General features: G+C 36.0%; 2 protein-coding genes and 1 pseudogene across 8 annotated transcripts; all 3 read right to left on the reverse strand.

Annotated features, from left to right (window-relative positions):
* Nucleotides 1-3,436: 3,436 nt before the first annotated feature.
* Nucleotides 3,437-6,964, reverse strand: LOC137731791 (protein NETWORKED 2A pseudogene; annotated as a pseudogene). The gene is made up of 2 exons (XR_015957093.1): nt 6,700-6,964; nt 3,437-6,422 (listed from the first exon to the last, which is right to left on the reverse strand). The product of XR_015957093.1 is annotated as a protein NETWORKED 2A pseudogene (transcript).
* Nucleotides 6,965-7,944: 980 nt separating this feature from the next.
* LOC137743412 (uncharacterized) lies at nt 7,945-11,668 on the reverse strand. Of its 3 annotated transcripts, none has more exons than XM_068483322.2 (3): nt 11,522-11,668; nt 10,131-10,668; nt 7,945-8,535 (listed from the first exon to the last, which is right to left on the reverse strand). In XM_068483322.2, exons 2-3 carry the CDS (start codon nt 10,612-10,614, stop codon nt 8,486-8,488), a joined length of 534 nt encoding a protein of 177 aa, XP_068339423.2. In that variant the 5' UTR covers nt 10,615-10,668; nt 11,522-11,668; the 3' UTR covers nt 7,945-8,485. The 3 variants fall into 3 exon arrangements, with proteins under 3 accessions (XP_068339423.2, XP_068339400.2, XP_068339415.2); XM_068483299.2 differs by having other exon boundaries at nt 10,756-11,648; XM_068483314.2 differs by lacking the exon at nt 11,522-11,668 and adding an exon at nt 10,756-11,505 and having other exon boundaries at nt 10,143-10,668.
* Nucleotides 11,669-16,358: 4,690 nt separating this feature from the next.
* LOC137737627 (chromosome-associated kinesin-like protein) lies at nt 16,359-21,127 on the reverse strand. Of its 4 annotated transcripts, none has more exons than XM_068477166.2 (13): nt 20,801-21,037; nt 20,423-20,539; nt 20,226-20,342; nt 20,056-20,136; nt 19,779-19,850; nt 19,568-19,658; nt 19,440-19,471; nt 19,106-19,179; nt 17,968-18,030; nt 17,721-17,865; nt 17,063-17,512; nt 16,905-16,919; nt 16,417-16,780 (listed from the first exon to the last, which is right to left on the reverse strand). In XM_068477166.2, the coding sequence occupies exons 1-13, from the start codon at nt 20,903-20,905 to the stop codon at nt 16,658-16,660; spliced, it is 1,485 nt and encodes a 494-aa protein (XP_068333267.2). In that variant the 5' UTR covers nt 20,906-21,037; the 3' UTR covers nt 16,417-16,657. The 4 variants fall into 4 exon arrangements, with proteins under 4 accessions (XP_088541779.1, XP_088541778.1, XP_068333267.2 ...); XM_088685651.1 differs by having other exon boundaries at nt 19,377-19,471; XM_088685653.1 differs by lacking the exon at nt 16,905-16,919 and having other exon boundaries at nt 16,359-16,780; nt 20,801-21,127.
* Nucleotides 21,128-22,048: the final 921 nt, after the last annotated feature.

Here is a 22,048-nt window from a genome sequence, read left to right on the forward strand (position 1 = left end):
TGGAACCTTTTGTATACAGTAGTTTACATGTGTACTTGTAAACTGATTCATTAGTTTAATTGTTGTACACTTGTATCACATGTCATGTATTCTGAATTGGAAATGGAAATCCCTTCATTTATCTTCAAAGATGGAAAGTATCTTAGGACTTCATTCTAACACAATCATATCACTACTCTTGAGTCTTGACACATTTTAAACAACTGGTGCAGGGTATTGAGCACGAGTTTGAAGAAACAGCGGAAATACACGAACTATATATGTGCTCAATATGAATGTCAAAATTAAAGTTTGCATTGACACTAAGGCTTGCAAGTTTTGATTTTGTAGTTCAGTAATCCATCACTCAAATGAAGCTTTTGAAAACTAAAATCTGCAGTTCCTTGTTAAATTTTTCTTCAAACCTCTTAAGGTGTACTAAGTGTTCCATCCATGATATGGCATGCATGACTGATTTTTGTAATTGTTGTGTTTTATTCTAATTCTTCATGCTTGTTCGAATTTATTTGAAGGATTCTGCTTAGGAGTTCTCGCGAGACAAAATTTCCCAAACAATCAAATTATGAAAGTCATCTTTCTCATTTTTGCTTTGTAGGATCGCTGAGGAAGCTACAAATCTTAAGGATGAAGTAGAGGCACATCATCAAGAATAATCGAGGTGAGAAGCTTTGCTTCTGAACTTTGTTCCTGCAAGGTTGTTGTAAACTATTCCTATGTATTTTGCTTTTGAAATAACTCATTGGGTGACTTGACCAAAATTCCACTCTATAAATGTAAAACATTTTAGTGTAAAAAAAAAAAAAAAAAAAGTATACGTGAAGTCTAACAATAACACGGTATGCTGTGAACTCTAACATTTCTAGTTTGTATCTCTCAGGAATGCTTGATATTAACAAACGGGTAATGCTAGGGAAACCAAATTTTTAGACCAAATTGTAAACCAAAAATTGTACTAAATGATGTGGTTGTTGATGATTTGATTATTACTTAAATGTTGATTAATGTGCTCATTTCCTATTGGTGACACATTATGTGGTTTAAAAATTTAGTCTCCTTAGCATTATCCTTAAAAGAATACCACTCCTTAGCATTCTAGCTCACATCAAGTCATTCTAGTTGTCCATAATCCTTTGTCTAATTGTGTGATCTTTTTTATATAAATGATATAGTTAGTTGGTTATATAATTAAATGTTAGGTGGAAAGAAATCAATGGGAATTGAATCCGCACCAAGGTATGTAAACATTATTACTTTCCGTCACTGCGATAAAGCGTCATCTTTGTCTAACTGTGTGATCAAACTTTACGTTTGAGTTAATCAAATATACAAAATATAGACCACACATGATACCATTTAAATATTTGAATTTCCTTTTTTAGATTTTCTTAATGTCACGTACAAATCTATTTGAATGTTTTATTCTCAAAAAATACTTTGGAAAAAACATATTAAACAAATACATATTTTTTTACAAGCAAAAATAGAAAGATTTCATTAACAAGAATCAAATAAATACAAGAGGTGTCATATTGGTACATATTATCTATCCATCGGTGACGAATTTTTTTATCTAAAAAGAAATTCATGAAAGTACAAATGAGATAAATACTTACACGGCTACTACAACAACTACGAGAACTATGAGAACTAGGCGCACACAATACAAATCTGCCATTTGGGTCCTCGACCCCAGGCTTATATCAAGGTGTCATTTGGGCTCATGATATCCCTACTTTGCGCCGCCGCCGCCCCTACACATGGGGATTTGAGCCATTGCCATCACAGCTCTAACTTACGACAACAGTATAATTGTAGCCACGGTGCACGCTCATTGAAGAGCCGCACTCGATTCGACAGGACCTCGCCTTACCAGAGTGGAACACTCGGCATCCACCGGCCGAATCGACGATAGGATTGTATCAGCAGTCTGTCAAGACACAACACCAGTTCGACAAATCCCTACTAACCCGTGCAGACTTATCGGCCCAGACCCATCGAATTGGAAATCCTAACTCCAATGTGCCCCGACCAACTTGTGCAACCTCCCATGGAAGAGCTCGTGTCTCCCCTTGGGCCAAACAAACGAGTTCAATAAGGCTCTAATTTGGAAAATCCTGTAGGGCCCATCCATCTAAAGATCTTTCTGTTCATGTTGCAGATTTAACTTCGGCACTCAGCTAACTACGATGCTCAACCGACTCCTTACTCAGACTAACCTCATTCGCAACTTTGATTTTGGGCCGCCAAAGTCAAGGGAAGAACGACAATGGAACCATAGCAGGCAAACCGCCTAGGAACCAACAATGGAGCTTGGATTCTGATGTGTTCAGCTTTAGCAAGCTTTCATTCCAGGCTAAGCCCTCACACAGATGCGTATTGAAGATTTGGACCCATGTCTCCAGAAGCATTAATTTTAGGTTGAGCTCTTGCAGAAGCGTCATGGACGAAACTAAACACAGATGGAACTATGTGCCTGGAACGGTCAGATGGAACTATGTGCCTGGAACGGTCTACTTCGTTATTATAATGGTGATCCCATTTGTGGTCTTCTATCAAAATCTCTAGGGAGTAATATTTTCGTTTTGACCTTACATCTTGAGAGGTTTGACAAATAGCACATTAGTACATTACATAGTTGTGGCTATAGGCTAATAGGGCAGTCGATCATAAATTTAAATGGTTGTTTTTGAAAGTGATGAATTGGTTCTTTTCAGAAATAACTTTGTCATGCGGCCCGAAAAGTGAAAAAGAAAAATGGAATATGGAAGGAAAATGTTGTAAATGTGGTAGCGTCCGTATTGTACTATTCATTGATGTAAGTAGAAATTGTAGTTTAATTTAGTTTTAAAAATATGTTTTGTATTTACACTACCACATTGTCATTTATTTTTTTTCTTTTGAAAATCGATGTTTGTTATTCATTTCTCGTATCATTCAATACTAAATAGTATTGAAGAAAAATACCTGAAACTCATTGGCTATTAGGTGGCTTCAAAAATATTTATTCTCACAGAACCATGTAAACATAAACAAATTTTATGGTTCCTTCGATGTGGGCACTAGGCGACCGCCTCATCTGACACTCCTTAGGGTCGAGAAATTTTTTATTGTGACGAGAACACGAATGGTGCACCATATGTTTTTATGTAAGTGGTGGGAAATTTTATTTTTTAAGTTATTAATTTTTTAACACACAAATTCCACTGTTTGTATAGTAATACGTGATGTACCACCTCGTGTGCCGGTCACACTGAAGAATCTCTCGTCAGGGCCAACCCTGTATTACATAGAAAAACGCATTGCCAACCCATTTTTACCATTTTTTTTTTTAAGTCTGGGGCTTTGTAGTCTGAATTATCATAGTGTATATGCATGCAAACTGTGTCTATTTTGTTATTACTAGTTTCTAACTTTTATCACTATAAATCGGACAAGATGGAGTAAACATTTCAATTTTTATGGAAGATTAAGTTTACCAACAGAGTTTGAGCAAACAAGAGAAGATTCTGAATAAGTATCATACAACATAATGTAACAACAAACTAACACAACAGCCTTAAACTCTCTCTGGTTCCTGTGTACAATGATTCTTGATGACATTAAAACTAAAATCATCTACATAGGTTGTTCTGGTGGCGGTGTAGCTGCTGCAAGATCAGTGTGTTGTTTCTGTAATGCCGGGCTAACGCATGAGAAGATTGATTGCTTTTGCCTTCTCAGCTTAATCCCGAACAAGAAAGACCGCAAGGGAATACGAGCCTTGCTCGTTGAGCGTTGGGGATTATTAATGCTTTTTGATACCGAAATCCCAAGTTCCCCATCTAGTCTTGCTAGCGTCTTCTCGACCTCAACCTTGAGTCCGTTAACTCGGTTAAGACCTGCCTGCAATTCATCTGCAACCTTATTATTCTCCTGCTTCATGTTGAGAACCTCGCCTTGAAACTTTGCCGCTTGATATTTGCTTATGAGCTCCATTTTTTCCCCTTCTGATCCTAAATTAGAGAGTCTCGATATCTCGTCTTGAATGTGGCACAAGGATAAGAATCTACCCTGCAAGTCATCTTTCAGTACTGCATTGTGTTCCAGCCATAATGACAGTTCCGTTTGTATCTCTCTCAGGTGTCGGTATATTGGCCTGGCATCTGATTGTAGAGCTTGTCCATCATGCTTCTTTTTGTTCTTTAGTTTCAACAGCTCAGACTGTAAATCCTGTATCAAAGTCTGGAATTTTTGTATCTGGTGAACCGAGGTACTAAACCTCAACCAGAATTCTAAATTCTCTTCCAGTAACTCATCAATGTCTGAACGGAACCTTCCTTCGATTGCTGAAACAGAATGAGGTCTAACAGTGGTTTTTCTCCTCATGATTCTTTCTTCCTCCTTTCTCGGCAAGACCTTTGAGTTTCCTGACAAGTCCTCAAATTTCTCTGTTCCTTGTTCACCAAGGTAATTGGAAATCATCTCTTTGTCCAAATTTAGTGATGCAACAGTTGAGTATGGGCATGCAACGACTTGGGTTGGACTCTCGAGGGGGCCTTCCTGAGTTGGATATTTATAAACTGTAGCAGGACTGTCATCCGGATTTGTTTCTGGGGAGCTGATTTTTTGCTTCAAAAGTTTAATCTCTTTGTCCTTAGAGGCAACAACACCCCTTAATTCCCTAATCTCCATCGCTAAATTGAAGATGTTATCCCGGTTTTTCTTCTCCACGTCGCTCAGCTTCCTTCTTGCATCCTTGTAATCACGGAGAATTGAAGTATACTCCTCCAGCAGAACCTTTTCTCTATCCTCTAACCCTTTCAGGAACAGCTGTCTCCAGTTTGGCTGGTCTTCATTTTCCAATTCCAACTCTTGTGGATCAACAACCTCAGCCAAATCTTGTCTCTCTTGTTGTTCCTGAGGCATTGGTTGGTCTGATTGTTTTTCTTCTTCGTCTTCTGCCTTGACAGAAGTTTCAAGAATCGTAACATCCTCTTTCTGAACTTCACCGTCTGTCACTTTGTCTTCCAAGACCACTGAATCATCATCAAGAACCACCTTTTCTGAATCTTCTTCAATCTCTTTTTCGGGTTTGGCATCAACTGCTTTCACATCCTGGAACAGGCCGACACTCTCATCCTCATCTTCGTGCTTCACGCTATTCAATTTTCCAGACAGATGGTCAAGGTTACAGCTAGCTTCTATGAAATGTGCTTGGAGGTTTTTATTCTGGTCTTCCACACTTCTGTTTAAATTTCTAATTCTTCGTAGCTCCTCCTCTAACTCCTTTAGCCGTTTGCTCATCTTGTCCGCATTTTCCATCAAAGTCTCCTTTTCCTCTTCCAAGTTCCGAGCATGCGCCTGAAGCTCATCGGTTTCTACTTTTAATCTATTTACTAGAGCATTCTGAGAAGTGATTGCAGTTTCCAGATTCACAATCTTGTTCACAAGTCCATCAATTTTTTCTGCCAGTTCTACCATAGAAATTGAGGTATTTGAATTTGTATCGAGCTGTTCCAGAACCTTAGACCGCAATGAGTCCTGATCATCATGTCTCTCTTGGTCTAGACTCAATGACTCTATGTCAATGTTCTCATACTCATACTCATCTGTATCGCTCCAATCTGCGTGTTTCAAACGGAATTCATTTTTGAGGCTCTCAAACTTGGTGCAGACTTCTCTAACCCTTTGGCTCTCAGCTCTCGCGTCTTCTTCTGATCTCTCTTTCTTCTCCTGCATCTTTGTCAAGCTGTCTTTGCATGATTTCAAAGCTGTGGCAGCCATCAAAGTTCGAGCTTCATTGTCTTCGATAACAGTGCCAATTCCATACTCATCTTGCAAGTTGCAAACTCTTTTCTGCATATCAGTGATCTGGTTTTCAAACTCCCAGTACCTGTCATATCCGCGTTCGAACAAGATCTTCACAAACTCTTTTTCCGTCTGCAGCGCCAAAATATCCTTCTGAAGCTTATCGATTTCTTTCAACGCCTCATCTTTGGTCAGCCCTGACCTCAAAGTAACAGCTAAGGCAGCTTTAGCAGAGCTTGTATTTCGCTTAAGCGTGCCCTTCCTTGATAACATGGATTTGCTCCTGAAATCTTTGGGGGCCTTGGGGACTTTTGGAATGTTTTTGGATTCATTCGGCGACACTTTGTTAGGAACGTCCGAAGAAGTTGATGTTTGAGAAGCAATCTCATCATCCTCGTCCTCCATTGCATACTGAACTCGCTCCGGAAAAACTGTGGCAATGGTGCGGTTGGCACTCTACATATCTCTTGACAAGTGATCGTATCGCTCTGCTAACGCTCGGTAAGCGCGAAAAGATTCTTCGACAAAGACAACTAGCTCCGGCCTCTTCTTGTAATACATTTCTGCCCTCTTTGCAAAGGAGTCCCCATCATCATCAATGATTTTCAATGTATTGTGAACCTTTTCCTCCATATCTGCAATTCAAATCACAAATTATTAATGATGCGTGAATCTATATAATTGATGAATTAGGCTAGTTGGCTAGAGCAGTGAGCTCTCGCTCTCTTGTATCCCAAGTTCGATGATTCTTCCTCATAAATCAGAGTATTTTAATATATCGTCTTGTAATAACAAAAACACATAGAAAAGAGGCACCATTTGCTCCATATCAATTGAAAACGTGAGGAAGAAATGTCAAAACTAAAAGGAAGACCAAATGGATCAAAATCTCTTATATTTACACACACACACCTTGGAGGTTCTGTTCAAGCCATTTGGACTGCTTTGTCCTGATGTGGCTGGCCCACCACCATGAATATGCATTGCCCGCTGCTCTATGCAACATTGTCCCTCTCTCTCCCCCTTCCTCTCTCTCTCTGTGAACAAAACCGATGATTACATGAAGAAACTCATTAAACACAAAATCTAAGCACAATGCAGGATTCAATCATCAGAGGAAAACCCAAATCACGAAATAATGGGAAAATCCATAAAATTATTAATCAACCATGATCCCACGATTACTGAAGGAATTAATCAAAGATTAAGAGAAGTAATCACACACAGCTTTGACAAATGACTTGGTAAAGACCAGACATTGGAGGAGATGATACTTCGCCTAAGTTATAGGTGTTGGAAAAGCTAAAAAATGCAAAAGCCCTCAGTGAGGCTGTCCACGTGGCATTCCCTAAGCTTGCCAGGTTGGTAGTGTCCCCTGGAAAAAGAGTGAGAGTCCATGAATTCCCTTAATATTTTAGTTTTGGATACTTCTCTTGTTTTGCCTAATTTTTGTTGGAAAATACAAGCTGGAGTCCCTATCTTGTTCCCTTTTTTTTTGGTAATAACTAGGTTTTTTACCTATTTTTGGAAGAGTTTCATCGTCTTCTAGGTTCATGTTTACCAGTTTATAGTTACTGGTTTTATTACCGTTGCAACTGCCATGGAATATTCTAGAAAAAATATTTCACACTTTAATTACTAGTATATAAACAGTTAGTTTATGAAAAATTAATGTTGAAGTAATGTGACACCAAAAGGCACGTCACGAGCACACATAGGTGCTAGCCAATGATTCATTGGCTAACACAGTGTACTCTCTGTTGACACAGAAGTGTGATCCTAGTTTGGTTCGATGCAGATTAACCTATTTAAAAACTACATAAAACCAAATCGAAATGACTATTTTAATCTCATATTTTTCATTAGAAATTGGTATTTCATCACCGGGATGGAGAATTCAAACTTGAAATTTTGAAACAAGAAAGTACCACTAAACAAAAAGCTAGTTGATCATTGTCAGTTTCATTTTTGAGTATTGAACTTTGATACTAGTTGGTGTCAATTTGAAACCCCTTCTTTTGGATGAGATTATGTCAGTCATCACTTAACACATCTATATTCCTTGTTGAGAGAGAGAGAGAGAGGGAGCCATCACATTCTAGTACTTGTTGAGAGAGAGAGAGAGAGAGAGAGAGAGAGAGAGAGGGAGCTATCACATTATTTACAAGTTTTTTTCTTATAAATATTATTCACAAATTGTTTACAACATGACATAGTTTCTATTCACATAATATTTACACTTTCTAACAAATTATTTACAAACAAATATTAGGGTAAAGCATTAAGCTGCCTACCTCTCATTCTTTCACATGTTTACATCCAACAATCATAATCAACGCAAACAATTCACATATCCATCCAACAATCACAATCAACGCAAACAATTCACATATCCCACATATCATCCGTTCTCTTCTTTACCTTTTCTCATTTTTCTTCATTTTCTTAAGAGTTTCTCAAGCCAAAACTTTTTTCTTTTTTTTTTCATTTTCGAGATTTTAGCTATACACAGAGTAGTACCATACTTAATTTTGAAATGCGAGAAAGACGGTAGCAGCAGCGTTATTCCCAGCCAATCCCATGGCAGAGGCAGCACGAAACCAAACCATACGCCATGTCTGCTAATCAAAGTTATATTAGCCAGTCCCGTACTACTAATAATTACATCAAACTAGGCTCGTATCCATTTCATCCTGCATCAGCTGTTCCTCAGAGAAGAGAGCCACTCTTCCACATATTTTGTGCTCTCTGCACAACGAAGAAAAATGCAGAGAACAAATCAGCACTCAACGTTCATTTTACTTTCGAAAAGCATTTTGCAAGTGAGATATCTTTTTCTTTTGCATATGACTAGAACGCAATTGCATCTCAATAAGAAAGCTGAATAACAATTACCACAAACAGTAGTCCAATCTATATATACCCACCACTTCACGACACTCTATGGCAAACAAACAGGAAATAGACAGACATGATAAGATTAACAAAGTATGCGACTCTAGTGGAACAATGAGGAAAATGACCAGCAAAACAAAGCCCATAAGTTTCTGGTAAACACCACAAATAGGAGCAATGATAATACCAATGAATTCATCATGCCCCCATTCTATCTACCAAGTACATTTGTCTCTCAGATCTGAAGATGTCAATGCCAGGAACAAGGACTACTCAAACAAACTCATAATAAAAGTAAAGTATCGTCTTCATTAGCTTAGCGGATGTGACAACCAAGTGAACTGAACCTCCCTTGCCAACAACTCCAATCCAAATCGAAAGATAGAGCTTCATTACTACTATAATAATTGCCAAATACCGAAATATAAATATTCAGCAGCAAAAAACATCTACTAAAGATATAAGAGGTGCCAAATCACATAAAATGGAATCTGGACAATGTCATATATAAAAAATTCAGGAAATATTTGAGACCATGCATCCATTTCTTATAAAGTTGGTCTCTGAGTGCTTACTTCCTATTATTTCCATTGAATTTCAACTAAAAATGTATAGTTGAACTGCAGCATCGATATAATGACTGATAAAATTTAGTGAACATAAAATATGTATGGAAATCTGGACAAAATGAGAGGAAAGAAATAGAGGAAGTCAAGCTTCGCTAAAATTGAGCTAAATTTCTGGCCATTAACTTTTACGATCATATATAGACTTAAGATCTCATCGTATGTGATACGTGTTTACCGTGTAGCACTCAAGTTGTGCAATATCTATTGGTTATCAAGTCCAGAAAAAAGGCCAGTTTCCTAAAACTTATGGCCTATCAAGACCAAACTCTGTCCTTATACCAAAATTCATGCTACCTCATCTCAGTAAACACATGGCTGGCACATCAGTGCCTTTACCGATGCTGTTGCCCCTAACCACCAATATTAGATGATCACTAACTAGGTTGAAAGTACATATCTAGGCACCTAAATTCTGCAGCATTAACTCAAGATTATAACAACTTCTGATCCTCGGTTATATTTCATATATCAGATCCAATGACAGTAACAATTAAACCAACTTATAGTCAATGAGAATCACTTCCTTTTTTTTCCCAGAATAACAACTGGCGTATGAGAACTCTTAAGAGTGTTTCCAGAATTGGAATTGCAAAATCAAATCAACAGAACCACAAGACCCTTTCTAAAGAGGTCCAATAATCTGAAGGTACTCAACCTCTAAACCGGAGGTTAAATTTAAACATTTTCATATCAACTATCATATGAGCAGGATACATGAAATGAAAGCATTACTACAAAAGCACCTTTTTTTTTTCTTTTTTTTTTTTTTCTTTTTTTTTTTAAAAGAGATAAATAGGCGTATAAGACATAAGCTCTTACCATCTGAATAACCATCTGGGATGTTCCCAACTGTGCTCAAGATATTGTTCTTGGAATCCTTCACCATATCATGAATAACATGCCCATAGCATGGAACCAGCACGGCAAAACTATCGTCTGCATCGTCATCTCTCTGTAACCCAGGTCCAACAGGCTCAAACCATCCAACTGCCCAATCCGAGGCCTCGGACTCAGAACCGGAAACACATCCACCCTCGGATGGCACAAGAACGACATCATATTCCTTATCAATTTTCCGTTCTTCCCGACTATGCCATTTGCGTTTCACCCTTCTCGACGATGATGAGGCCATATTTGACCCCTTCACCGAAGGAAACTTTAACGCTTCAGTTTCCCGCATGCCCGAGTCAGGGGAAGAATTTAAAGAGGAGCCCTTTGGGATTCTAGGCTCTTTTTGCTTTCCACTCCACAACCACCATGAAAGCTGGGTGAAAGCTGGGTAAAAGCCCCGTTTGCGCACCATGATAGTTGCGCAAAGTATCCCCGGCCCAATAAGTGGAAGTGGAAACGTTTCAGCCTGTCCATGAAACGTTCATAACAACATATCAATCAATGTATCAACATAACTAAAGCATACTGTAATAAAAAAAGCCAAATTGCTCACATTCACAACATATGCAGAAAAATCTGAAACAGGAAATGGCATCAGCAAAGTATAATTCTTTTGGTTGAATCAGTAACAGTTCCGATTTCTTGGAAAGTCAAATGTTCCTTTTTATACTACTGAATTTTCTCGGCAACCAAACAAAAGATAAGGTATAACAGCTGTAAAATTCAATGAACATTGACGTGCAATACCAACAAACCGAATCCGACCCAGAAAACCTTCCTCGTCAAAAATCCAACTTTCCCAAAGAAGAATACACGATTTTGCCAAATTTAGCTACGAATGCAATTTCCGAATGAGGCGGATTTTGGAAATTACAGAACCAGAAATAAAAATAACAATATTCCAAAAACAACCCAATTTCTCAAATCCCATTTACAAGTTCAAACGCACAACTCAAATCCCACAAACAAATCCTGCAGGAAAAAGAAAAAACCATCAAATCGAAAAATTGACCAAAACCTATGTCCTAATTTTCGATTTGGTAAACGAAAACCAGGAAAATTGAAAAAAAAATCGACACAAAAAGTTAGAGCATTTCGATCTTTCTTGCTTCCAGAAACAACTCCGCCGCACGGAAATTTATCCGACTCGTTGAAATCCAATTAACCCAGAAAATTGGGGAAAATTAAAATGCTCGCCTCGTCGTTCAAATTTGGAATATCAAATGGAGATTCAAAGCAGATCCGAAAACAAAAACATATGAAATAATTCTTATGTTCGAGACGAAAAGATCGAATCAGGAACTTTAATTTATATATACCTCGGGAGCCTGAACTAAAGATTTAATTTTTCAGGGGTTCAGCAAGAAAGTAACCCTAATTTTTCATCTCTGTGAAATTATCTTCAGTCAGAATTCAGAAAGGGCAAAAGGAGATATTTCTGCGTCCAAGATAAGTGTTGTTATGTAGTGCAAGCGAGTGCATAATCAAAGGAAGGATGCGCGTACACGTGTCCAAAGTACACGTGTCCAAAAACCTCTGGAAATTGAAATTGCCAGGTCTTTCTTTATTCTGGCGAAAAAATGGCAGGTCAGATTATGCTGGAAAATAAAAGAAACAGTGATTGACATTTCAAAACATTGACAGCAGATTAATAAATAATAATAATAATAATATGATTTAAATTCGTATTTGACGACAATTGAACATAAATTCTCTTACTTATAAATAAAGAGAATTATTATTAAATTATAATACTAAATGGGATGTGGTTCATGTGGACGATTATTTTCAACAAAAACAGTTATAAAAAAACTTGCCGACAATCAGAGGATTGTTTTCTTTTTAATTATTACAAGCAAATTATTACTTGAAGCTATATTAGAGAAAGGAGAGAGAGTTTAAACTCAGAACACAGTGGATTGAAGTAAACATTGATATCCATCAGGACAATCTATTACTTGTAGTCGAAAAATTATTGAGTAAGAACTTCCGTGAAACTGATTTTAAGCAAAGGAGGGAAAATCCATACCATGAAAATTACCTTATTGGCTTTTGGGAGTCACTTGCGAGTTGCGACGAGTACATTACGACAACTTAGACAACGTGACCCACTACATGAGCTCTCCAATAAAATGGTAGCAGAAAGAAGAAGAAGCAAATTTGGAATCGAATTAAGAGAGTTGTTTAAGTCTAACTCACTTAATTAAAGAATTAGCGGAGACAAGTCACAAGCAGTCAACTGAAAAGTCTGATTTCTCAGTCGACTAAGAAGTCCGACTTCTCGTTCTTGGTCACATGTGTAGAAGAGAAATGTTAATAAGACTTTGTCAAAAATGGGACTCTTTATAAACTGTCGTAATCTCACATTTAATATTAATTTATGTGTCGACATTATAAAACATTGTACCAAAAAACATAAGATAACAGAAAGACCATAAACAATTTCACAATAAAACACTAAAAGTGCATTTATTCATTATTTATTTATGTATCAAATTCGAAGGTGGGTGAGTATGTTCTTTGGTCATTTGATAATCGAAAGGATATTCACGAGTTGAACGGATTCTAAAGAAAATGGTAGTGTTGTTACTGGAGCGACGGCTGGTAAATTTTGGTGACTTGTACTTAGGATTTGACCTTAGACCTTATTTTTAAAGGCCATTTGCTGCCGTGTTCATGCGTTTCAAGTAACCTCCTTAACCCACTTGTTTATGTTTTAAGGCCCATCACAAGAGAAGAATATACCAAAACATGAAAAATAAAATGAATAGAATACAAGAATTTCCATGTTAAGGGTGTAAGTATTTCACAATTCTTAACTTTTTTTATACAAGTAATATTAAACGATGGAGGTTTGAACACAGATTTCGATAAAACGATGAAAGATTTTATGTAGAGCCACAAGTCCTTTTATGCTTAGCACAAAGGTTGAGTCGACAATTTTTGTTTTTCTTTTCTTTTCAATAATATTAGTCTCGCCAAATTAGCTCGTTATACTAACATGTTAAATTCACGCATCATATATTGGTTGATAAAAATGTATGAGATGTAGAATGGACTCATATTTGAACAAGTAAAACAACATAATATCTTTGGTGAATAATTAAAATAAGGTAAAAGAATTTGGTATTTATAATAACATTTGTTCCTTGGAGTGCTATTTGCACCCTGTAGAAGATAGAAATTTCAGTTTGAAGGTAATTAGGCTAGATGAGATAGCCTTCTGTATATTTTCATTCTATATTAAAACAAAGCGAGTTTGAGATGAAACCACACTCTTCTAAAACATAACAAATAACAAAGAGATAAATGGAAATTACAAAATTCATAATTCAAAAGTTAACGCTCAAAACATGCATGTTAACAAATTAAAATAATAAACACTCGTGGAGCTTTTGGTACAAAAGTAAAGCGAATTAAACTCAAAGATATAAGTGGTTCAACTCTTAAACTGGGCTACGCCCACGGTGGTGCTAGGATTCATATTCATATTAAGACTGGCACGTTGGGGCTTGGCAGCTTAGTGGCTTGAAGCTGCAGCTCGCCTGGGTTTTTCTAATTTTTTTTTTTTTCAATTCACATAATAGCAATATTATGGGTATAATGCATAAACAATTTATATAGAATCTAATATTCGTAAAATGTAAAGTTGGGTCATGTATTATGATGAAGGTTCATTTAATCAGGGCTAAAAAATATCGAGATAAGAACTGTTGTTTTGGAAAGATTTCCAAGTTATACAAAGTTTAATAGGAAAGCTCTTCTAGATCCTGAAGAATTTCTAATCTATTTCTACTTAGGATTTACACAATCACACATGTATTAGAATGTATATCACAACAATGCCCCCTTAATTATATTAAAGAAACTTTAAAACATAACATGATATGGTTGAACACGCTAAAAATGTTTGATTTTACGCCTTATAGGTAAAATCATGTGTTTTTAATATCGCAAATTTATGTTTAATTTCAATTAGTATTACGGTCTAATGATATTTCTCTTGTAAGTAAGAAATCTCAAGTTTAACTTACATGAATGGCGAAAATGAATTATACGTGTGAAAGATTCGATACCTCATTTTTGTTTAGCCACCCTTAGGGACTTAGAGACTTAGAGTAGAATATTTATCTCCACTTGTTGTATCAAAACAAAAGGATATCGCTTTTATCATCTAACAAAGAATATTAATTGACTAGTTAATAAACTCAATTCAAACACTAATACTGCACTTCCAACCAAAAATAGCAAACGAGGACCAGCTATGCCTGCTACCATGGGATGATCGTATGGCCTGTGCCAGTGACGAATCTTAAAAAAAATTATTCAGAGGATCACACATAAAAGTATAAAATATTTCTTAAACATAAATAACTTTAAAAATTAATCATAATTCTATTATTTATAACTTATAGAACAAAAAAAATAAATACAAATTACAATTATTTACAATCCCATTTGCCTACCTGTTTCATTGCTTTAATGGACAAAAAAATAAAATATTAAAACAGTCCATGATTATATTATATTCCCGCCAACTTAGATATTTGCTATGCCAACCAATCTCATGCATATAATATATATATATATATATATATATATATATATATATAATAATTGAGGCTAATTTTGGCTTTCATCGCCACTTCCAAAGAAGAAAGATAAGGACAAATGGATGAGTTTGTACTGCGCCACAAAACCCTGCAAGCTCTAGAGTCTTCTCTCCATCGGTCTTCTAAGGATGAGGATTCTCTCAGAAGAATTTTTATAGAGATCTTAGAGATTCTCTTTGAGAGAATTCTAGTCTTCTTAGAGATTCTTACATTGTGGTTATTCATTGATATTGTACAATTAGTTTTCGTTATGTATTATTTGTATTTAATTTTAAATAAATAAATTCAAAATAATTTCTGATCGCACGATGTACGATAAATAATTAGGATGTGAGAATCCTTAAGATCCCCACAACTTGAATCCGAATGGAATCCAAAGCCGTCTTCCAAAACAATTTGAAATTGACGTGTCATCGAGAATGGAAAGGAAAGGAAAGGATCGATCTTAGGATATGACCCTCTTATGATCGGAGGTGGATTGTTTTCCCTCCCATCTCCATACTCTTCTTGTACTCTCCTGTTTGTGTGGTCACGGTTAAGCCACGTCAACCTTTTATATTAATTTTTTATAGAAATAATAAAACAAAAAGTAATAAGAATATAAAATATTAACGTGACTTAACTGTAACCACACATCACAAAAAGGTATGAAACGGTAAGAAAATAGAAGGATAGACAATCTAGCTTTCTTATGATCAGCTTCTTTAGTTCAATCATACAATAATGCAGTCAGATTGATGTGCCATAAAGTTTCCGTCTGTTCGAATCTACCACAAGATTTTCAAATTCGACTAAATTTTACATTTTTTAAGTTTATCGTATGGTCAATCATTAATTGATGACGGGACAAAGCGGGACCAGGACCTAAGTTGATCATGTTGTGTTCTTTTGTGGAATCGTTAGTTGGATTCATAGAATATAACTCGTTTGTTTCGCTTCATAGCGGTTTTATTGGTTTGGCTTCCTCCATAAAGTGGAATTCATGGTGGAATTTGCCGACTCACCGATGAAACTTGAAAGTGAAAATAACTTAATATAATTTGTTGTTTTGGTATTTTGCATGTATTGTTTTGGTATTTGTTGTTTTGGTATTTTTCATGTATTGTTTTGTACATTTTTTTTTACGTTTCATCCTTCATTTCTCCTAATAATTGTACCTTTTTTTTTTTTTTAACAAACAATATTATCAACATTAAAGAAAGATGAATGAGCTTAACCTTACAATGGGATACCAATAATGTGGTTCAAATTCGTCTTTGGTAAGAATCGAACCTAAAACCTCACTTACAAGTAAAGATGAATACCACTAGACCGTAGTACTTGCTTTTAAATTAATGTTCACAATTTTTGCAATCTGATCCTCGGGATCTTGACATATTGCAAAAATTGTACACTTTAAGAGAAATGTTCGCATATTTCGTACTCACTGAATCCACCGGTTCCAAATTCCAAATTCAACAATTTTTCGTACGCATTTTGGTTCTCGCTTGGTAAATCACGCGTACAACGATGAAATTTGCATAAATTTATGCTACAAGGACAATCAAATGGAAAATTAACTAGATTTCAATTCGAAATCCAAATGGTATGTCATCCAAATCAAATACAGCAACAGAAATACAGCTCCATTTTGTATCGTAGAATCCGACTTTCTATCAATTATATGCGTCTCTAAATCTTACCATGGATCGGGAAATTGTTTATCAACTAAAACACAGTGATTCTCTTTCTTAACCAATGCCTCACTACAGTGGCTTTCTTTCTCCATCAGCGTCTCACTGTATCACTTCTCTTTCATAACAAAAAAAATTCATCTCGCTGCGACTAAAACTTTTCTCTATGTCAACCTTCTTCTTGCATTGCATCCTCTGCTGCTTTTTTGCCTTCAGCGTTTACAGTAACAAGTCGTATCGCTGGCTTTCGTCCTTTTTTCTTTGGGGCGGGTTTTGCAGCGTCTGCATTCACCTGTAGGGTTTACAATTAGCAGTCAGAGAGCAAGGAGAGACGTAATAAAATGATGCAAGGGATAAATCCCTGCAAGCAATGGAGTATATTTTGAATGCCAATGGCAATTAGGAGTCAGAGGTACCTTAAAAACACATTTCTGAAAGTTTGTCAAATAGAAACACAGACGGTCCCATATAAGCGTAAGAAAATTTATTAGAGCGCGGAGAACAAAGTACTCGCAAAACATTATAGTTCTTTAAGAAAAATAAAGCGGGGTTCGAAAATGATAACGAAGCATACCAGTAGGTTCCCAATATCAGATAATGGTTTCTTTCTTGGCCCAAGATCGTCATTCAACTCTGCAGGCTTCTGAACTAGAGCATTCTGGAGCAGCATTGCACCCTGGGAAGCCACTGTGCTTTCCTTCTCCGCTTCAGTTGCATCTGAACCATTCCAAATGCCATCAGCTGTCTCTGATTGTGGCGACTCATCCGACTTGATTTGGACTGTTAGTTCTCTATTGCTGCACTTAGAGGCTACACAGGCACATGATACCCCACAGCTGCCACCTGTGGATCGACATCTGCATTTCATTGTCTTGCACAAAGAACTCTTACTGCATGAGCAGCACAATGTTGATGCAGTTTTAACTTTTGCAACATTCGAGTTTTCTGATGCAGAGGAGGTGTTGTCGTCCACTAACTTGTAACTGTTACTCCCAACAGAAACGGAATGTTGACTCACAGTCCCCTGATCATCAGATATCATAACTGAAGCTGTGAGAATACAGGAAATCATGGTTTGTATTTCTAATCAGGTCGTATAGTTGTATTTCATTAAGAACCATGCAACTATTTCATTCCCTCAAACCACTAATGATTCAAGCTCCAGAACGAAGATGAACTTCAGTTCAAAAATCAACAACACGAAACATGGATCCGCATTTAAGTGCACTAACCTGTGACTTATTTCCAAAATCAAGCTCAGCCTTGTTCAGTCTTAGTTGTCCAACCAAACTACTTAGACTAACGAATTGTTCCTTCAGATCTTTTATACCTAAATCCTTCTCCAAGCAGTCAACCTCTTGCTTCTGGCATGTGCACCTTAAGATGGCAGGGGGAAAGGGGCAAGTTTCAGAAGCAAAATACATAGGATTAGTTTACAACAACCTTGCAGGAACAAAGTTCAGAAGCAAAACTTCTCACCTCGACTTTTCTTGCTGATGTGCTTCTGCTTCATCCTTTAGGTTTGCAGCTTCCTCAGCCATCCTATAAATCCAAAATGAGAAAGATGACTTTCATAATTTGATTGTTTTGGAAATTTTGTCTCGCGAGAACTCTTAAGCAGAATCATTCAAATAAATTCCAACAAGTATTAGAATAAAACACAACAATTACATAAATCAGTCATGCATACCATATCATGGAACACGTAGTACACCTTAAGAGGGTTGAAGAAAAATTTAACAAAGGAATGCAAATTTTAGTTTTCAAAAACTTCATTTTAGTGATGGATTATTGAACCCCAAAATCAAAACTTGCAAAACTAAGTGTCAATGCAATATGTTATCTGAGTTATTCTCAACTCTGATTTGAGAAAGTTTGTTCCCCTATATTAACTTGGGATTACTTTCATCCAACATGTTATCCCGGATATATGTACTTCTCATCTAATATATTATAATTTCAGAACTTATTATCAATTTATTTCTAGAGTTATGCATAAAGAAAATAGTATTGACCATTGATAAGGTATCAGTCCCTCAAGAATGTAGTACTCAGTAAGTTTTATCTTTCATTGCAGTGGCAAAATTCAATCAAGTAGTACGCAAGATGGATTTACTCGTTGTTTGACACTTGATTAGATGTAGCAGAATTTAAAAGGATCCGCCAATCTAACCCACTTATACCAGATAAGAGAAATTTGGATCAACAATTTCAATGGAAAGATTTATTGTCCTGTGAGTCTAGAATGAAATGCCAATCATGTCCTTTTAGTTAGATTCCTGAAGACCAGAGAGATTCATCAGGTAGTGGATATAGAAGGATCCAGTAGCCAAACAAAAAGTTGCTACGCAAGCTAATGATTTTTTCCTAACTATTTGGTTACACACGTTTGCATCAAAACATGATATATAGTTCTACAAAATATTGTTAAATCTTTTGTGCCTAAGCTCTCTAAAAGCGTACCTTGAAAATATAAGTGAGAAAAATACTGTATGCAATATGCATACATAAGTATACAGTTTCTAGCAGCAGTTAACATATTTAAAGAGATTATAGAATAAATGGACAAACAATTGCAATCCGAAGTCGGAGGTTTCAACAAATATTTGGGACTCACTCCTCTATTTGACGTTCATACTGAGTACATAGTTCGTGTAATTCTGCCGTTTCTTCAAACTCACGTTCAATACCCTGCACAAGTTGTTTAAATTGTGTCAAGACTCAAGAGTACTGAAATGATTGTGTTAGAATGAAGTCCTAAGATACTTTTCGTCTTTGAAGATGAAATGAAGGGAATGCCATTTCCAATTCAGAGTACACGTGATACAAATATACTGCAATTAAACTAATGAATCAGTTTACAAGTATACTTGAAGGAGCAAACCCACCAAAAACACACACATGCACAGACAAGCACATATTCGACAATTCATTGTTTGGTTATGAAATACCTGCATTGCTGCAATCTTCCCATTTCTAACACCTACATGATTTGTAAACCAAAATGAGGGGGAAAGCTAACTACTATACAAATTCAACATAAATGTAAGCCAACTCTCAAGGTTTCTGTTCTGACCACCTTTTTTGTGTGACAAAGCCTTGCGAGATTCTAACAGTTGTCTGAGCCGTTTAGTGGCCATGAATGCTTCCATATTCTTCCGATGCAAAACCTGAAGCAGAAAGACCAACACTAAGAGAATTAATTCTGCACAATTTGTAACTACCGGATACAAATGGTTCCATCAAGCAGTTCATCTATAGGATCTTATATAAAACAAATACAAATTTACCGTCTTTAGTCTTTGGTTGGAGTCCAATAGCTTAAGCATCCCATGTTTATTCTTCCTACTCTCTTTTTTGAGCTGTTGATGCATAAAGATATCCAAAAGGATTTCAAATACCTTGATATAATATAAGTTCCGGATAAACTATTCAACACTTTTCCACACATACTAAGCAGACTTAGCTAGTAGCTTCTATGTGTGTATATATAGAGACTAAAAGATATAGTGCCAAAAATGTTTATCTCAAATGTGCTAAGTTAGTACGTTAGGGAGAAACATATACCTGAAGAACTTCTTTTTCCAGTGAAGCCTTTTGCAATCTGAACTGCACAGACTCTAACTTCATTTTACATTGCAGTTGAACCTAAACAGCACAAAATTCGTTAATATTGAAAAATCAAAATTTAACAAAATTCATACAATAAAGCCTCGTAGTAACTAACAAAATGTCACCTTCTGAGCCTTCAACCTCTGAATCTCGAAATGCAACTGTTTTGTGGGCTCATCGCCCCTTCTTCTTAGGACAGAGAGTTGAGATTGAGCATCTAGCTTCTTCGTTAACACCGCAACCTGCGAAAATGAAATTATAGATATAGAACATGCAAAACCATTATTGAACACCTCGTCACAACTCCGAGCATAAAATCCACCTGGTCCTCAAGGAAAGTCAGCTTTTGAATGTAGTCCTCTCTGAGCTTCTGAGCACTGCTAACACAAGAAGTGGATGAACCATTTGCAAGCTTGAATCTCAGCTCCTCAACCTCCTTCTGCCAATAGAAACCAGAAATCAAAATTAATAGATATTCGTACATTATAAACTGAACAAATCAGAATCTAAACGAAAATTGGTTGCCAGATCAATTCAATTAAATATATTCACTTTTGCAAAATGCAATTCAAACGAACAAAATCAAATCTGGGATTCCAATTTTCTTTTCTTTTCTCAAACATTTCTCGGCAACCAAACAGGCTCCCTTAAAATCAAAACAAAGCAAATACAGGAAACAAAAATAGAGTGAAGGAGCGACCTGATACGCTTGATTTTCAAGCTCCAATTGTTGAAATTTCTTCTCGTAATCATCGGTGGTGGATGCGTCGACGGTTTGCTTTGCGCGGCGGTTGCCTTTCTTCATCTTGTGGCTTCAGCTTTCCGAACGAATTGCCGGAAAATTGGGAATTTTGAAACCCTAATTGGCGAGTCCGAGTGTGGGTAAGGATCGGATCCGAAGGCTGCAGTGGAGTGAAGTGTTAATGTGCGCTGAAGAAGAAGAGGGACGGAAGAGGACCCACCAATATACCCTGTAATAATAAAAGAGGGAAACCTCTCATTCAAATCTGCCACGTGTGAGTTAAGTGAACGTTGGCTCATCATTATTTTTCTTTAAAACTCAAAAATTCAAATTGAAAAAAAAGGAAAATTGAAATGAGATATGTAAATAAATTCGTGAACAAGTCGTGTCGTGTCATATTTTTAAATTTAAACTTACTATTAACAAAATATTCTCTGTTAATTAAAAAAAGGTGAAAAAATCGAATTAATTTTGTCAATAAAATTAAAAAAAAATAACCAAAATAAAAGTTATGAGCAATGAAGTAAATTAAATACAAAATAATTTTATCTTTTTTTTTCAAATCTTCGAAGCCAATTAACTATAAGTCCATATCAATTGCCTCCATTTTCTCTTTCACATTTTTCACCCAAATAAAATAAACTTTAGTGACAAAATAGTTATTAAAAAACAGTTGCTAAAGATATAAACAACCTATTCAGCTACGAAAAATCGTTTGAAGATTGTTACCAAAATCTTTAGCAACCATTTTATATCTTTGTAATTCTACTTTCAAAATTTTAATAAGCACATGCATAACGTGTATACAGTTGTTAATATTTAGAATGTCCAGCCCTAAACTAATACCTTATCCAAAAAGAAAACAAAGTTTTCAATTCATGCAAGTCAAACTTGAAAAAATTGCTAATTTGTGTTACCAAACCAACCCTAAATTGCACAAACTTTGGGTTTTGCAAAATTTATAAGAGTAATGTCCTCCCTCTTCCACACCAAGTTCAAATTTCTCTCGAAATTTAGATAAATGTAATTTGAATTATGTTGTGAGAAAACTATAAACATCATGAAACCCATGATTTTCTTTTTCATTATTTTAATTAAAATAAGTAAGGAAAAGTGGTGTATAATTTCATTAGAAACTTACTATTTTCAACATTAATGTAAAACAAGCAAGAGTTATAGAGAATGATTGTCTAGAGTAGGGCAGTA

This window comes from Pyrus communis, chromosome 15 (genome assembly GCF_041283825.1).
Source record: "Pyrus communis isolate YQ-2024b chromosome 15, ASM4128382v1, whole genome shotgun sequence".
Taxonomy (NCBI): Eukaryota; Viridiplantae; Streptophyta; class Magnoliopsida; order Rosales; family Rosaceae; genus Pyrus; species Pyrus communis.

Coding starts and splice junctions, on each gene's coding strand:
- LOC137737627 (XM_088685651.1), bottom strand. CDS start 20,905: ATGAAGAAAGGCAACCGCCGCGCAAAGCAAACCGTCGACGCATCCACC. Junction 20,343..20,422: donor TGACTTTCCTTGAGGACCAG/GTGGATTTTATG, acceptor TCATTTTCGCAG/GTTGCGGTGTTAACGAAGAA. Junction 19,851..20,055: donor TGGAAAAAGAAGTTCTTCAG/GTATATGTTTCT, acceptor ATGCATCAACAG/CTCAAAAAAGAGAGTAGGAA.
- LOC137743412 (XM_068483299.2), bottom strand. CDS start 10,797: ATGCCATTTCCTGTTTCAGATTTTTCTGCATATGTTGTGAAT. Junction 10,669..10,755: donor TTTCTGCATATGTTGTGAAT/GTGAGCAATTTG, acceptor TTTCATGGACAG/GCTGAAACGTTTCCACTTCC. Junction 8,536..10,130: donor CCCAGATGGTTATTCAGATG/GTAAGAGCTTAT, acceptor TTCGTTGTGCAG/AGAGCACAAAATATGTGGAA.